We start from the raw sequence: 13,576 nt of genomic DNA, 5'->3' as shown, positions 1-13,576 counted from the left end.
AAGTAGGAGTGTGAGAAGGATGTGAATGTTATAGACATAGGGACCCCGATGCAGTGAGGTATCTGTGTCTTTCATATCTCTCTCATAATCCAATCATTGGTAAACGTGCCACTGCTGGTATCCATGTTAGCCTATGTTGACTCTCCTGGGAAGCTTGAAAGCAGGACCTTGCAAGGTGGATGGTCCCCAAATGTTTAGATTTATGTTTCAACTTTGGACATAAAAGGCATCTTAGATGGCTGTCATAACATTGTCTCTTGGGTGTATTAATTTTTCAGCTAAGGGAGGTTGTATTACTTGGCTTCTCAAGTTCACCATCTGGGGCCTCATTTATGAAGCCCTGTGCGGTACGTTTGCTCCGCCGGAACATTACTTTTTTCACGTTCCGTTGGCGCAATGTGCCCCGTAACAATTACAAGGCCTCGTAAAGCCACTTTACATGGCTTACCATGGCCTTGTAAATATGTGCCCCATTCCCGCAGCACCCATGGAATCTGAAGCATTCCCTGATTATTGAGAAATCGTAAACCTAGGAATGCATCAGAATGGAACGCCACCCCAGGGGTGGTGTTAGGGAGGCACAGGGAAGAATTTGTCATTTCTCCTAGTTTTTCATTTTTCTATGTGTGCTGCGGAATGCAGCACACATAGAAAGAGGAAACTGCCTGAATTGATTGATTTTGTGCAGGAAGGTGCACAAAATCAATCAGCCCCGCAACATAGACACCCTTGCATCATGGTGCAAGGGTGCCTACGTTGACGCATGGCAGCCCATTGTGCGCCTGCGCAGGGGAAAAGGTCAGAAATGCGACGTATCACATTGTCGACTAAGTAAAGCAAACCATTTGTAAGCCACTATTATTGTATTAGTAGGCTCAAGCACTCATGTATTGATTTAATGGTCGCTTCTGTACCTTTTTGATGAAACCTTGTTTTTTATCTCGCAATGAGTCACAACCTTATAATATTTGTTTCACAATCACTTGGGACACCACACACTGGATTTAAAATAATGTGAATACATTATATAAAGCAACGTATTTTCATATGAAATTCGTGTTACATGCCTTTTCTCTTTCAGACAGCTCTTTGCCCTCGATTATTGTGATTGTGCTAATATGTATTAAGTATCATTTACTAATTGCCCTCAGGAGCTGTTGTATTCTGTTAAACTGTAAAGTACCCTGGTTCAGTGTGAGTAGGGTGTCCCTTGTTTTTCATACACGACGTATCACATAGATATGGTGCATTCCTGTCCTTTCGTTTTAACGCAGGGCAGCTCAGCAAGGTTCCTTGTGGCACTGCTCTGCGCCAAAACCTCATAAATGAGGTCCTGAGTTTTTATTTGTTCAATGTGAGGGCCAGGTTTGGTCGAAACCCAGGTGGTACTAGTTGCCAGTGATGTCTAAGTTCTCTGCTCCCGGATGTAAAGCCTCGTGCCTGCTAAATTCCTTTGGGTTACCTTCCAATCAATGACTCTTGCAGCTATGCCAGGGGAGTTCTAAAAGTCAAACAAAGTTTTAAGGTATGCCAAAACTTTTACCATCCCCTCCCTAGAAAACACATGCCATCCATCATAGAAAATGTATTCACAAGTATACATGACTAGTAAACTTGACAAGAATACTGCCAGAGGAATGTTTTTCCACCCAATAAGATCTACAGTTTTTAGCTCCCTAAGGCAGCAGATAGATGCAAGAGAAGCAATGAGCGGGTCTCTCGGTCTCTTGCACCAATTGGAAGGATGTTCCTGTTCTATGGTTAAACTTAGAGGGAGATAGTTTCATTTAGGAGCTTCATAGCTTTTCAATTCTCTTGTTTACAGGTTCAACATATAATGGCTCATTCCCAAGATCCCACCCAGGCTCCTGATCTACCTCATATTTTTGCAAAACGAATTTATTTAGTAAACAAATATAAAATATGACTGTAGAAAGCTTGTACTTCACTCAATGACATGTGAGAAATCATCTGCTTCTGGTTGTGTTTGAATTCAAGCTCAATCCCCAATGCATCGTTGTAGACCACAATGTAGGAATGGAAGTAAGGTTAAAGGGATAATGTCTAAGGGGGATGATCATGAAAAGACTCATTTTTATTGAAGGCACCAAGCCTGAAGCCAGTCCTTGTGACAACTTGTGTTCAGCCCCAGGCACTGGAGGAGTAGTTATCAATTCAATTCTCGATGCTCATGACTAAAGGGGAGGGCAGATTACCAATAATCAATGGCACATTGAAAACCTATGTTTGTCCAAATTCCAAGGTATAAATGACTACCCAAGAAAACATTGTATGCATGTTTGTATATGGTATCCCTATAATGTGACCCTAGCTGAAAGGCAGCAGTGCCGTAACTGGTATCTAGGAAAATGAAGGGCCGAGATAGGGCCTGACTTAGCACCAGAACCACAAAATAGAGGAAAGCCAGTTGGACATGGAGAGTCAAGGAGCAGTCCAAACTGACATCACTGCTTCTTATTCATATAAACAATTGGAAAAGTTACTACTAGTTTTTGGCATGACCATCCATATGATGACACAGAATCAAATAGTTTTATGGGGCTCTTTGAATGGTGCAAAGATTGAGCTGCATGCTCTTTCTGTCTTTGTACCTCTGTGTGGGCCACTCACCGTATTCTACACTCCTAGGAAAAAACAGCAAGGACTACCTAATAATTAACTCAAAGATAACAGACGGGAATGTCTGACAAACCTATTCAATTCCTTCAACATACTTATTTTTTCGGTATTGAGAAACCCTCCCATAGGTAGCAGTTATTTTAATTGTGCTTTGCAAAGGTCTGTCATGCAGACATAACCCACTGTTGAGCAATTAGTCATACATCTATCCTTCCCAACCCAACCATCCATCCATCCATCATCCAGCAATAACATGTCTACCCATGTATCATTCATCCATCCAGACACTAATAGATGCATTAACCCACACATACTCCTTTCATTCTTCATCATAAATCTTTATTTGATTTTATAAATAAAATCATGAAAGACAGTAATTTAAAAACAACGTACAAAATTTCAATGCCATAATCATTCATATTTTAGAACTCCCATCAGAAAATGTACAAGAAAGAAGAAGATAGAAGGGGAGTTTAACAACTGTAAGAAAAGTAAGGCTGGCCTACCTTGATCAAAAACTCAGCAGTAATAAGATTGGGCATATGAACTTAAGTCGCAAGGTACTTTATTTTGGTAAAAGCATAACCACATGAAATGTATCATTAATCGATGTGTTATCACAATTGCAAAAAGGCAAATCTAAGTACTTAAAATAGCCACGATTAAAAGGGACCAATTAAGGATATAAACTGAATCTGAAACAGGTCAGCAGTCGGCATTGGTGGCGAGACATTTTCCAGGTTAAATATGGCTCAATATTGCTAACTGTTTTCACCAATATTGCATTTTGTTAAAGCGACATTTGCGCGCTCTGATGTCAACTCGTCCCTAAAAGCGGTTTCAACCCATTTTCCGTCAGCACAAGTTATGTTTGAGGAGTTAAAAAACATATCCGGCTGCTCTATGGCCCGCAAGCTACACGCCACATACGCCAGCCAAGGAATCTGTAGGGACTTTTCTAGTCGTAGACAATCTTGCAAAATCAGTCTACTGAAACTCAATTCCTCCTTTGTCTGAAGTGAGTTCCAAAGTTTTAATAGATTAAGGTGAAGTCTATCAGTTAAAAAATCCATGCGTAATTCTTCATTGACGATTTCATGAGGTGTGCTTTGGCAAACTCTCAGGAGACTCCTTAAAACTTGTTTTCAGCTGCTAGGAGTGGTGCAACCTGGCCGTATCCCCAGATTCCACTACAATAGCACACTAAGGGGATACATTTAGTCCTGTAAATCTCCAAAACCGATTTGACATGAGTACGCCCCAATCGGCTGGAAAAATCCCTAAAGCCAAATGTCACCCTGCTAAAAGAGAAAACATTCTGATTTATAAGCGAATGCCAGTTAAACTTAGAATCTAAGTGTATCCCCAAGTACTTGAACTTATCCACCATTTTAATACTCCTTTCATTGATCCTTTCCAGGAGGAGGCTGTTTGTCATAGGGCAGTGATAAACCCTTACCTCAGCACCTGCAGAGTTCATGGTCATCCTTATGCGATATTCTTCCATTGTAGAAACAAGCTTTTTGTGGTTGGTGACCGGTCGATAGATTCTATTTTCCACCGGTGTGTTCATGTCCAAAAAGTCCACATATATGACTGGGTCCTTCATCAGAGTTTCCGTGGACCATGAAACCTGTTTAACAATAACATAATTATATAGTAAGCTCTTAGTGCAAACTGAACCTATTAACAGGACATTTCCGCATCAAAACCACAAGCCGGGAAGATTTCTGTTTATCATTCTTTATAGAAAATATGGATGGGTAGGGATCAGTCCATGGGTTGCTTTTCACAGAGGTCTTCTAAGTGACATTATAGACTGTGGTCTATTGAATCCCTTTGAACCCTGGGTGTTGCTATATATGCCACCAATCTATAATTGTATGCAGCGGATGGTCTAAGTGTGGGCTCCCAATATTAGATGATCCCAAGGACCAGCTTTGCAAGGCAAGACTAATCATGAAGAATCAATCATACTATGATTTTCCTCTCTCTGCCACCTTCCAAAGGCTCCCTTCCACTTCCTGTATATTTAAAATATACCTAGAATTCTGCTCCTTCTCACATTCTCAGTCCACTTTGTCTAACAAAGTTTCAACAATTAAAGATAGCTTACTATCAATAGGAGAGTTGGTTTCTAATGACGGTATCCAGGTGATCTCACAGACTTGAAAAATCCCATCCACAATTTTATGTTGTAATATGACTCCATAGACAAGATGGACTAGATGTGCAGGGAGAGAGTAAACATGGGGGAGACCTTCAAAATATGACTTTCTTCTTCCAAACTCCTCTCTCTTCTCCTATATTAACAATACACCTGCCATCATGCTAGCCTCTCCTACTACCCCTCTCAAGTTCCTTCCCTCACTTTCTTTAATTCCTTACAAGGCACCTAAAACCCTCACCTATCTCCCTCAGCTGCCCAGTACATATGATATACAGTATGTAAATGCTTCCTACCATTCTGACACCCACCAGTTCTAACACCTTATAAACACCATGTACTGGACAAACTATGGATGTTTTGGTTGCACAATGTCCATGGTGCGACCACTTTGTGATCAATTGGAAATTGATGGTCCTAGGTGTTTTTGTAACTACCTGATAAGAAATTGGTCACACAAGAGTGAAGAGTCTTAAAAGTTAAGGAGTTTATTTGATTATTCATTGAAACCGGAAACCTCTTTTATTCCTACTGACCAAACTGAACTCAGGACACAGTATTAATGTTTCCCTAATCTACTGAAGGCACTGTCCGTGGCTGCTTTAGAATAATGATGTCATTATGATGTCACAGGTTGCTTGCCTCCCTGTAAGTGATACCATAATCCATGCTACTGAAATTCTTGATGCAGAGAATACAACTTTCTGCAAGGTCGTCCCAGATATTTTGTCGAAGCCACTGAATTTCCTGGTCTATTTTGACTCTGAAAACTGGGAGACTTCTAAGCAACTCCCTAGTGCATGTCCTATAACCCCAAACTTAGTGACAGATTGGCTATCGCAAATTGAGATATTTAACTTTTACGTAAGGTCACAGTAATATGATCCTTGAATATCTTCCGAAATAACTTCAACACTCAAGCCTCAAAAATTACTTTATTCGGTTGCCATAATCATCAAAGCATACACTAAAAATACAGCTCAAATAACACAGTAAAAACTGTCTCAAACATATAAAAAACGAAAAATATTTAAAATGTGGTTGATGCTACATATTTGTATCGTAGAACTTATCTTAGAGCAACCATAGGATGTTTTCCAAAGGCGAGGTCATGCAAAGACTGCATAAATATGTGTGTATATTAACCAAAGGGTCTGAAAGTACATATAGTTTTCCTTCAGTTTTTAAAACAATGTTTATTAAAAAGCTAGTCATCAGACCTCCAAGAAGGGTACCATTAGATAAATCAAGTAAAGTACAAAATCAAATTAGTACAGTTGATTGACAGTAAAGCAGTGCAAAATCAGAGCGTGTCAGTTTTGTAAAGTGCAGCCTTTCGGAAATTCTACAAGAACTTAGCTATGCACACGCTAAAATATATGAACTAGCATTAAAAACAACTACTCTTTAACCAAACCAAGTCCAAAATTTTGCACGCTTGTACCATACATTTACCAAAAAGGGACTTACAGCAAATACAGTTAGGCCTGAGGTGTTGGATTTTAGAATTCTTTGGGGACTAGATAACAGGTCGCCCCCCAATTCAGACACACTGGAAGTATCCACTTATGGTGTGAGCCAATGTACTCTGAACAGAATATGCTCCTCTACCTCAGGGACCAGACCACAGGCTGGGCACAAGTCAGAGATCTGATCTTTCTTCCATCTGTTAATAAACTAGTTCAAGGGTAAATTACCCAACCGAAAGCGCACATACAGGTTTTTGACTAGACATGGTGTGATGGCGTCCAAAAATATTTCAAAGCACAGATTGGACTTACACTAAAAAAAACTAGTTAGTCAATTGCCAACATGTTCTACTCACAACTTGTTGTTCACAGACATAAGCCCAGTAGCAGGATTTTAGGCCATTGGCCTTTGCCTAATATTTACAGGATCTTCCCATAGTTCAGTTAAGCCTAATTCCTGCAGCAGCTAGAAACAAACTTATACCAGGGGACCTTTATAGCACTATTCATCTTCACCAGATCCCCTAGAGAATCCCTATAGTCTGTTAGCTCAGGTGCAGACCAGAAACGTGAGATCAGGAAGCGCAGGAAGGAGATTACCATATGCCAAGCCTTCTCCTACCATGTTGTGAAACTTCATCCCAGTGGAAGCCTGCCAAGCAAGCGCCCATCTCCATTTCAGAATATAACTCTTCAAGCACCACCTCATTATTGGTTAACGTCTTGGTCAAGCGAACTGTGCCACCTCACTCTCTCATCACCCCCACGCCTTACGTCAGCCACACGAAACAGTACCTACCCTATGCTTCAGTCCTCCTCTCCAACCCGGGGTCACCTCTGTCTGCCTACTCCAACCCCTATTAATTGTCATACTACTTGCACAACTGTCTAGGGGGCATCCTTACCACCTCAATTCTTGCTAAGTGAGAATTCTTCTGATGTAATGTTCAGTGCCTATTGCAGCTTTCCCTGATGCTATCAAACAATCTTTAACCTGCAGACTGAAGATTTTACTCCAAAAGAGATGTGGATATCCTCTGGATATAATCACCACAGTTGCTACAATATGAGTCAGTGCTTTACTAGTGGTATTAGGCTATTTGTTGTACACCACGACTACAGTTTGAGTCTTATATAAAATGTTTTGGAAGGAAATTATTTTTCTCCTTTACTTTTCCAGATTTCTTTATGGTAGGAATGTTTAGGTTCATTATGACCCTTTGTAATATTATAATATTGATTATAAGCCCAACTATAATAAAATTCAAACGTATAAATTAATGTAGTGAATAAAAAAATGAATATTTTAATATTCAATATTAGCCCAGCTGGGGTATTTGTGAGTTGTAAATCCTGATTTTACTACATACGATGTTGTCTTAGGTTATTAGTCTGAACAGTGTTTATTTTGTTGCCTAACTATATTAATTGTGTTGTTTATTTACTTTTTCCGCCTCATCACATCTGAAGGGAAGCGTCTTGCTCTGCCTGGTAGTTTATCAATGCCTTATTTTATTAGTGTATATTTGTCATGTTCATTTTCACCTTTCGTTGTTTTATTTTTGACTCACTCTACCAAAGAAACACCAGATACACTGTCTTTTGCAAGCGAACACACCTGGTATTGAGTCATTCCTAGATATTTTATTATGTTATGTGTTGGTTCTTATTAAGCGCATATATCACCCTTAGGTCTCAATTATGAATTGTGCATGTGTTTGTGATTGCTTTTGCGCACATTGGATATTGTTGAGAAACAATCAAATTGCAGGCACCTTAAAATAGTTGTGCAGTTCATCAGAGAGAAACTGGTAAAACAACTCTCGGTCTGGACCTCCGACCAGGCGATCATGGAAAACCCGGGTCGCTTCATGAAGGAAAAACTGTGCAGTTGACTCCTTGGAGATGATGACCGACTCGCTGGCCTGAAGCAAGCCTTGAAGAACCTAGGTGGAGAGGTAATAAACAGTCAGCAGGTTTCAATGCATTTATGATTTCTAATTAAAAATTTTAATATGTTTGTGTGTAGTACACAGAGAAGGTAGAAATTGTGTGTATGATCCATAAGATATCAAAGTAAAAGATGCATGCTTGTCAATGAACTATTCAAGTGATGCAAAATTGAGATCTCACTAGAACTTGAAATTACTGATTGCTCTACTGATTTAACACAGGGGTTTAAATTACTGTCTTCATCAAGCACACTATCTGGTGTGTAAATGCCTTATCAGCAACAGAACATTATCATTTGTAGTCTGTTTTTATTTCTTTTTTAAATGGTCTATGTGATTTAATAAGTGCTTGAGCCGTACACCTCACAAGGATAATATTTTGCCGCATAGGATCTTGAGGAACAACAACAGTTAGGTGAACGGGAGGGCTCTAAGGGAATTGTATTGTTCTTATATTACTGTGTCTATTTATGGAAGTACATATGCACAGATGCATGTGTGAATCTAGGTTCTATGAGCCTGATTCATAAGGCAGTCTGTAAATCCTAAAATGAGAATACTACACTTTGGCTTTACAGAGATTGACTAACTAGAGACAAAGGCATTGACATGTGTAGTATTTAGCATTCGGTGAGGCTGAACTTGTCTCACCACCATACAATAAAATATAGTTAGGTTTTCAAAATGACCAACACACATGCAAATAATTTCCAATGAAATCCATCATATTACATTTTCCTTGTACATGGTTGCTCTAGGTATCCTGAAAATTAATTGAAATGTACTATTCAGTAGATATGTGAGCTCTGCCCTAGGATTCACATTCATCCCAAGTGTACAGATTAAATGGAATGCTTTGTCTAGTAGCATATCTAGAGGGTTTGACTGCACATAAGGGGAACATAGAAAAACAGACCAAATAATGCCTCTTCTCTGCAGAAGTTGCAATGTCTCTTGCTAACGGGCTTATAAACGTACTAGTCTGACTAACTTATAGGTATTAATGATCCTAAACCACTAGAGCAGAGAATGATCTTCTCAAAGGGGCTACCTATCAAGTGTAAACATTTGCTGAAGATTAGGGGAAATGTCCAGATTGAGGACATTCTTGAGAGTTGTTTTACCACCTCTAGCTCCTCATCCCCAGTAAACAATTGCCTTTTTCAGAATGTTCTGAACCACAGTCACTGATGCTCTTTGACTGCATTATCTCTGGTCAAATATTTAGGCACTGTTGCTGAGTCATGATTGTGATTGTCTTGAAGGACCACCTGTGACACAGTAAGAATAACTGGCAGGTTTTAAGGTGACCTGTTTGCCACTTGTCAAGAAGAAGAGCAAGGCCATGTGATATATACCCCGAGTGAGTAGTTGATTCAGTTTTGTAGGGACCCAAGAGTGGTCACTGGTTCTTTTTATATTCTTTGTAATACTGATGCTGTGTAATCTTCTATTAGATCATCCAGCCTTTGTTCGGTGATGAAAGTCAGTAGCAAAAATGTTTCTTAATTTGGAGAGTGATGTATTTTTTGGCAAGTATTTTTCAAACCATAGAGGTATTTCACAACGGGGCTGACCGGTATTTTTACACTAGCTTTTAGGCTGATCCACAGATGGCCTGCTCGATTAATCCGCATGAGGCACCTTATTTCCTAAGGAATGCATGAGTGTTACCTATATTCCTTTAACCATAACATGCTTTTTCCCTGTGACATTCCAGGAAGCTCATGCGTGTTCTTTAGGGTTTCATCATTTTATAGTATACATTTCACCACTTACGGGAATGTTCAGATTTGATTGATATGGTGAGTCATAACCTTACAGGGGTTCGTAATTAGAGGCTAGGGCATTGCAGGTGGCTCATGATGAGTTTCATTTTTTTATGTTTAAACATTTTATTAGGCATTTCAATAAAACAAAAAATACTTACAGAAACACATTTATAGGAAAGGCGAGAGGTAAAGGACATCACAGTAAGTTCAGTTATCTTATTTCCGTCCATCCTGAGAGAGAAGTATTCTTACCGTTATGGGGGCATGAGCCATATTGCAATGTAGGACAAAGAGAGATATAATTGTCTGATTGAGCAATTTGGAAGATTGACTTCGGTATATCTATGGACAGGAGAAGATGCATTTCTTGTTGAGAAAGGGAAATGAGAAAAGGAGAGAGAGAGGACAGATAAAGAGGGGAGCGAGGAGAGAGAGGAACGGGGGTGTCTGGATAGAGATTTGGAGAGTTGGGGTCAGGGGATATACCAGAACTCGGGCAAGGTGGTTAGTTAGATGTTTTTGGTTTGGATGTGAGTGTCTAATGGGGACCAGAGTAGTCTTAACTCATCATGATAAACATTTTGGTTGAGGTGGATGACTGCACTCCTCAAAAAGCAAACCCAGGCCCACCAAGTGTGGTAAGGGATGGGTTTGAACTCTTTCCAGTCGCAAAGAATCCTTTTGACATCAAGTGTGAGCAACAAATCAAATAGTGGTAATTCCGTTGTGCGGAGTAGTGGGGGGATCGGAGATGGCCCAGGGGCCTAAGGAGATTAACACTGGATATAGAGAAACACAGCAGTGGAAGATATCCCTAATAGTTTTGTTAATGTCTTCCCAGTATGACCGAAGCAAGGGACATTAAAAGATCCTGTGTTCCAGATCGCCCACTTCTGAGGAGCTGTTCCAACATTTGTCTGAGTTAAGAATGCCTAATTTCCAGAGCTTAGCTGGGGTCCAGAAAGTTCTATATAGTAACCAATATTTGCATTGGAGTATAACCAGTGATATCTTGAGCTTGGTGGCACATTTATAAATCAGTGACCCTTTATCAGGTAGATGGGAATAGCCTTTCCTAAGGCAGGAGTCCGACCACTTCTTTTGAGTTTTTTTGAATTGGGTTAGAGGCCGAATCTTGGAGAATCATATAGATTTTTGAGGCCAGTTAAGTATGGGTAGAGAGTAGGGCAAGTTTCTTAAGCATACTTGGGCGTTGAAGGTTTCTAAAGTGTTGGTTGCAGTTTATTGCTACTTAATGAGTTTTAGGGAGTTATAGAATTCCTTATTGAGAATGCCTGAGGAGGCTTAGGGTAAGGAAAATAGGAAGGGGTTGTCTCTGTTGATTATATAAGTGATGTATAGAATATTGTGGGATGACCAGGACTGCCAGTGGAGGGCTCTAATTAGATGGATGCTTATGAGAAATGTTTGATTTGGATTGAGCAGTTCTTATCCAGGTGTTTTATGACAAGCATTGTATTGCGAATATTTAAAGAGTGTTGCGGTTTCAAGTGGTCCATAGAGATAGATTCCAGAGGGGTGAATGGTCGAAAGAGATCTGTCTCTATTTCTGTCCACAGGGGAGGTAGGAGTAGGGGGTTTAGACAGAACCAGTTTATGGCTTGCCTAAGCAGGAATGCCATTTGTATCCTACTGAAGTTGGGTAGGCCCACTCCTCCCTTTTCTTTGCAAGTAATAGGATTTTGGATGCATTTCTGGGCTTTTTATTATGCCACATAAATTTAGTGGTGGACTTGTTTAAACTTTTGAAGAAAGAATCAGTTTTTCAATATGTTAGATGAATTGAGTGGTGGACTTGTTTAGACTTTTGTAGAAAGAGTCTGGTCATACTGATGATGAAGTTCACATGTGGAACAATTAGCATTTCGGTGCACTCTAGTCTACCCCATTACATCATGTGTTTGTGGAACCAAGTATAGATCAAGTCCTGCATCTTTTTTAATAGTACGTTTTCAATATGTGTGCGGAATTCGTGGAGGGATTTGCTTAGATGCAGGGCTAAGTATTTCAGGTGTAGGTTTTTTCATTTGAGGTCTGTTTTCTCAATAATTGAGGGTGTGCAGATTGGGTTGAGAGGGAACCCTCATCTTTTTCTTTGTTTAGTGTGTAGTGTGAGGCATAGGAAAAGGCATTAATTAGATTGATTTCAAGGATAACTGCTTCTGCATCCTCAGAGAAGATGAGGTCGCCGTCTGCATGGGCTGCTACTATATAGTTTGTGTAGCAATAGGGGATGCTTGAGATGACGGGTTATGGCAAATTTCTGAGAGGAGTGGTTCTATGGCTAGGAGTAAGAGTAGGGCTGGAAGGGAACATCCTTGCCTAATCCCTTGGGAGAGCTCGAATTCTTCAGAAAGGGAGCCGTTGACCCTAACTTTGGCTGAGGGGATATCATATAGTACGAACACCATTTGTTCGAAGGTGGCTCCAAGCCTGCATTTTCCGAATTACTGATCTTTTTATTTGTGATGCAGGTTCAACTCAAAAGGAGGAGGACTCAGATTGGATTTATAGAATTGCACATATAGCATTTGTGGGATTATAACGTTTAAGCTTTATGAAGACACAGCTTGTACTACTTACACCCTACTTGGCACTCTGAATGACAGTGAACCAGAAATTACATAGGATGTTTGCCAATGAAGCATAGCCAAGCTCTACTCGTTATTTTACAAAAGACTGTGTGTAAAAACATAATCAGCCTTTTATCTACTGCACGATCACCTTTCTCATTCTTTCCCGATTTTTTACACAGGAACATTCTGTTTAAATTCTGAAAGAATATTACCGCTAAGAGCTGTTTAATGTATTGAACAGTACTGATTGTATACATCTTATATACATTATATGTATACGTCATGAGCTCAGTGTGATTTATTCAAAAATATTATCTATTGAGGAGGGGATTGGTATATGACCTCTTGTTACAATAATGTTCTGGGACCACATGCTAAAACAATTCCGACAGAACCACTTGAGGTTATAATAGTTATTCACCCATGTTCTGAGGAACACAGGGTTTCCCCATCGGATAGTCTGCCTGTAATTTGCAGGTGCATACCTCTGAGGGAAATTGAGTTTACCAAGTGACTAAAGAGATTCCCTTCTTTTCACTGGCTGAAATAGAATGTCAGAGAAAGAAACTCTCTCATACAGTGAAGAATATATCCAGAAACTACCAAAAGGTCCATCTACCACCAGCCTTCTCGATTTCGGCCCCAGCCAAGAGAAACTTAACAAATTAGAAACGCTTGAAAAAGAAACTGCTAAGAACTCAACTACATGGGCATCTATTGACCAAATATTTATAAGGCAATATAATTCCAGTAGGGCTGCAAGTGAAAAATGAACCCGCCATTTCTATTGATGACCCAAAATGTGTAAAAGAGTTTAGTTTTGTAGCAAATAATTGCACCACTTGTTTGGAATACGTACATTAATTGACCAAGGAAATAACGTGAGATAAAAGTGAGATCTTCGATGACAAGGCACTGACTTTTGCCAAAGAGGCACTTGAAATCCACACACAGACAAACAAAATTGAAAAGTTAGACA

General features: G+C 39.8%; 1 protein-coding gene across 1 annotated transcript in view; it reads right to left on the bottom strand.

Annotated features, from left to right (window-relative positions):
* DNAH14 (dynein axonemal heavy chain 14) overlaps positions 1–13,576 on the bottom strand; it is a 1,144,348-nt gene that overhangs the window by 501,271 nt on the left and 629,501 nt on the right. Inside the window, exons 53-54 of the mRNA XM_078647362.1 lie at positions 8,052–8,222; positions 4,100–4,273 (exon numbers count right to left, since the gene is read on the bottom strand). Of these exons, the coding sequence (XP_078503488.1) occupies positions 4,100–4,273; positions 8,052–8,222 (345 nt within the window). The remainder of the gene's footprint in view (positions 1–4,099; positions 4,274–8,051; positions 8,223–13,576) is intronic.

Source organism: Lissotriton helveticus, chromosome 6 (genome assembly GCF_964261635.1).
Source record: "Lissotriton helveticus chromosome 6, aLisHel1.1, whole genome shotgun sequence".
NCBI lineage: Eukaryota > Metazoa > Chordata > Amphibia > Caudata > Salamandridae > Lissotriton > Lissotriton helveticus.
Note: the sequence above shows the minus strand (reverse complement) of the source record. Positions and strands in the feature narration are given on the sequence as shown.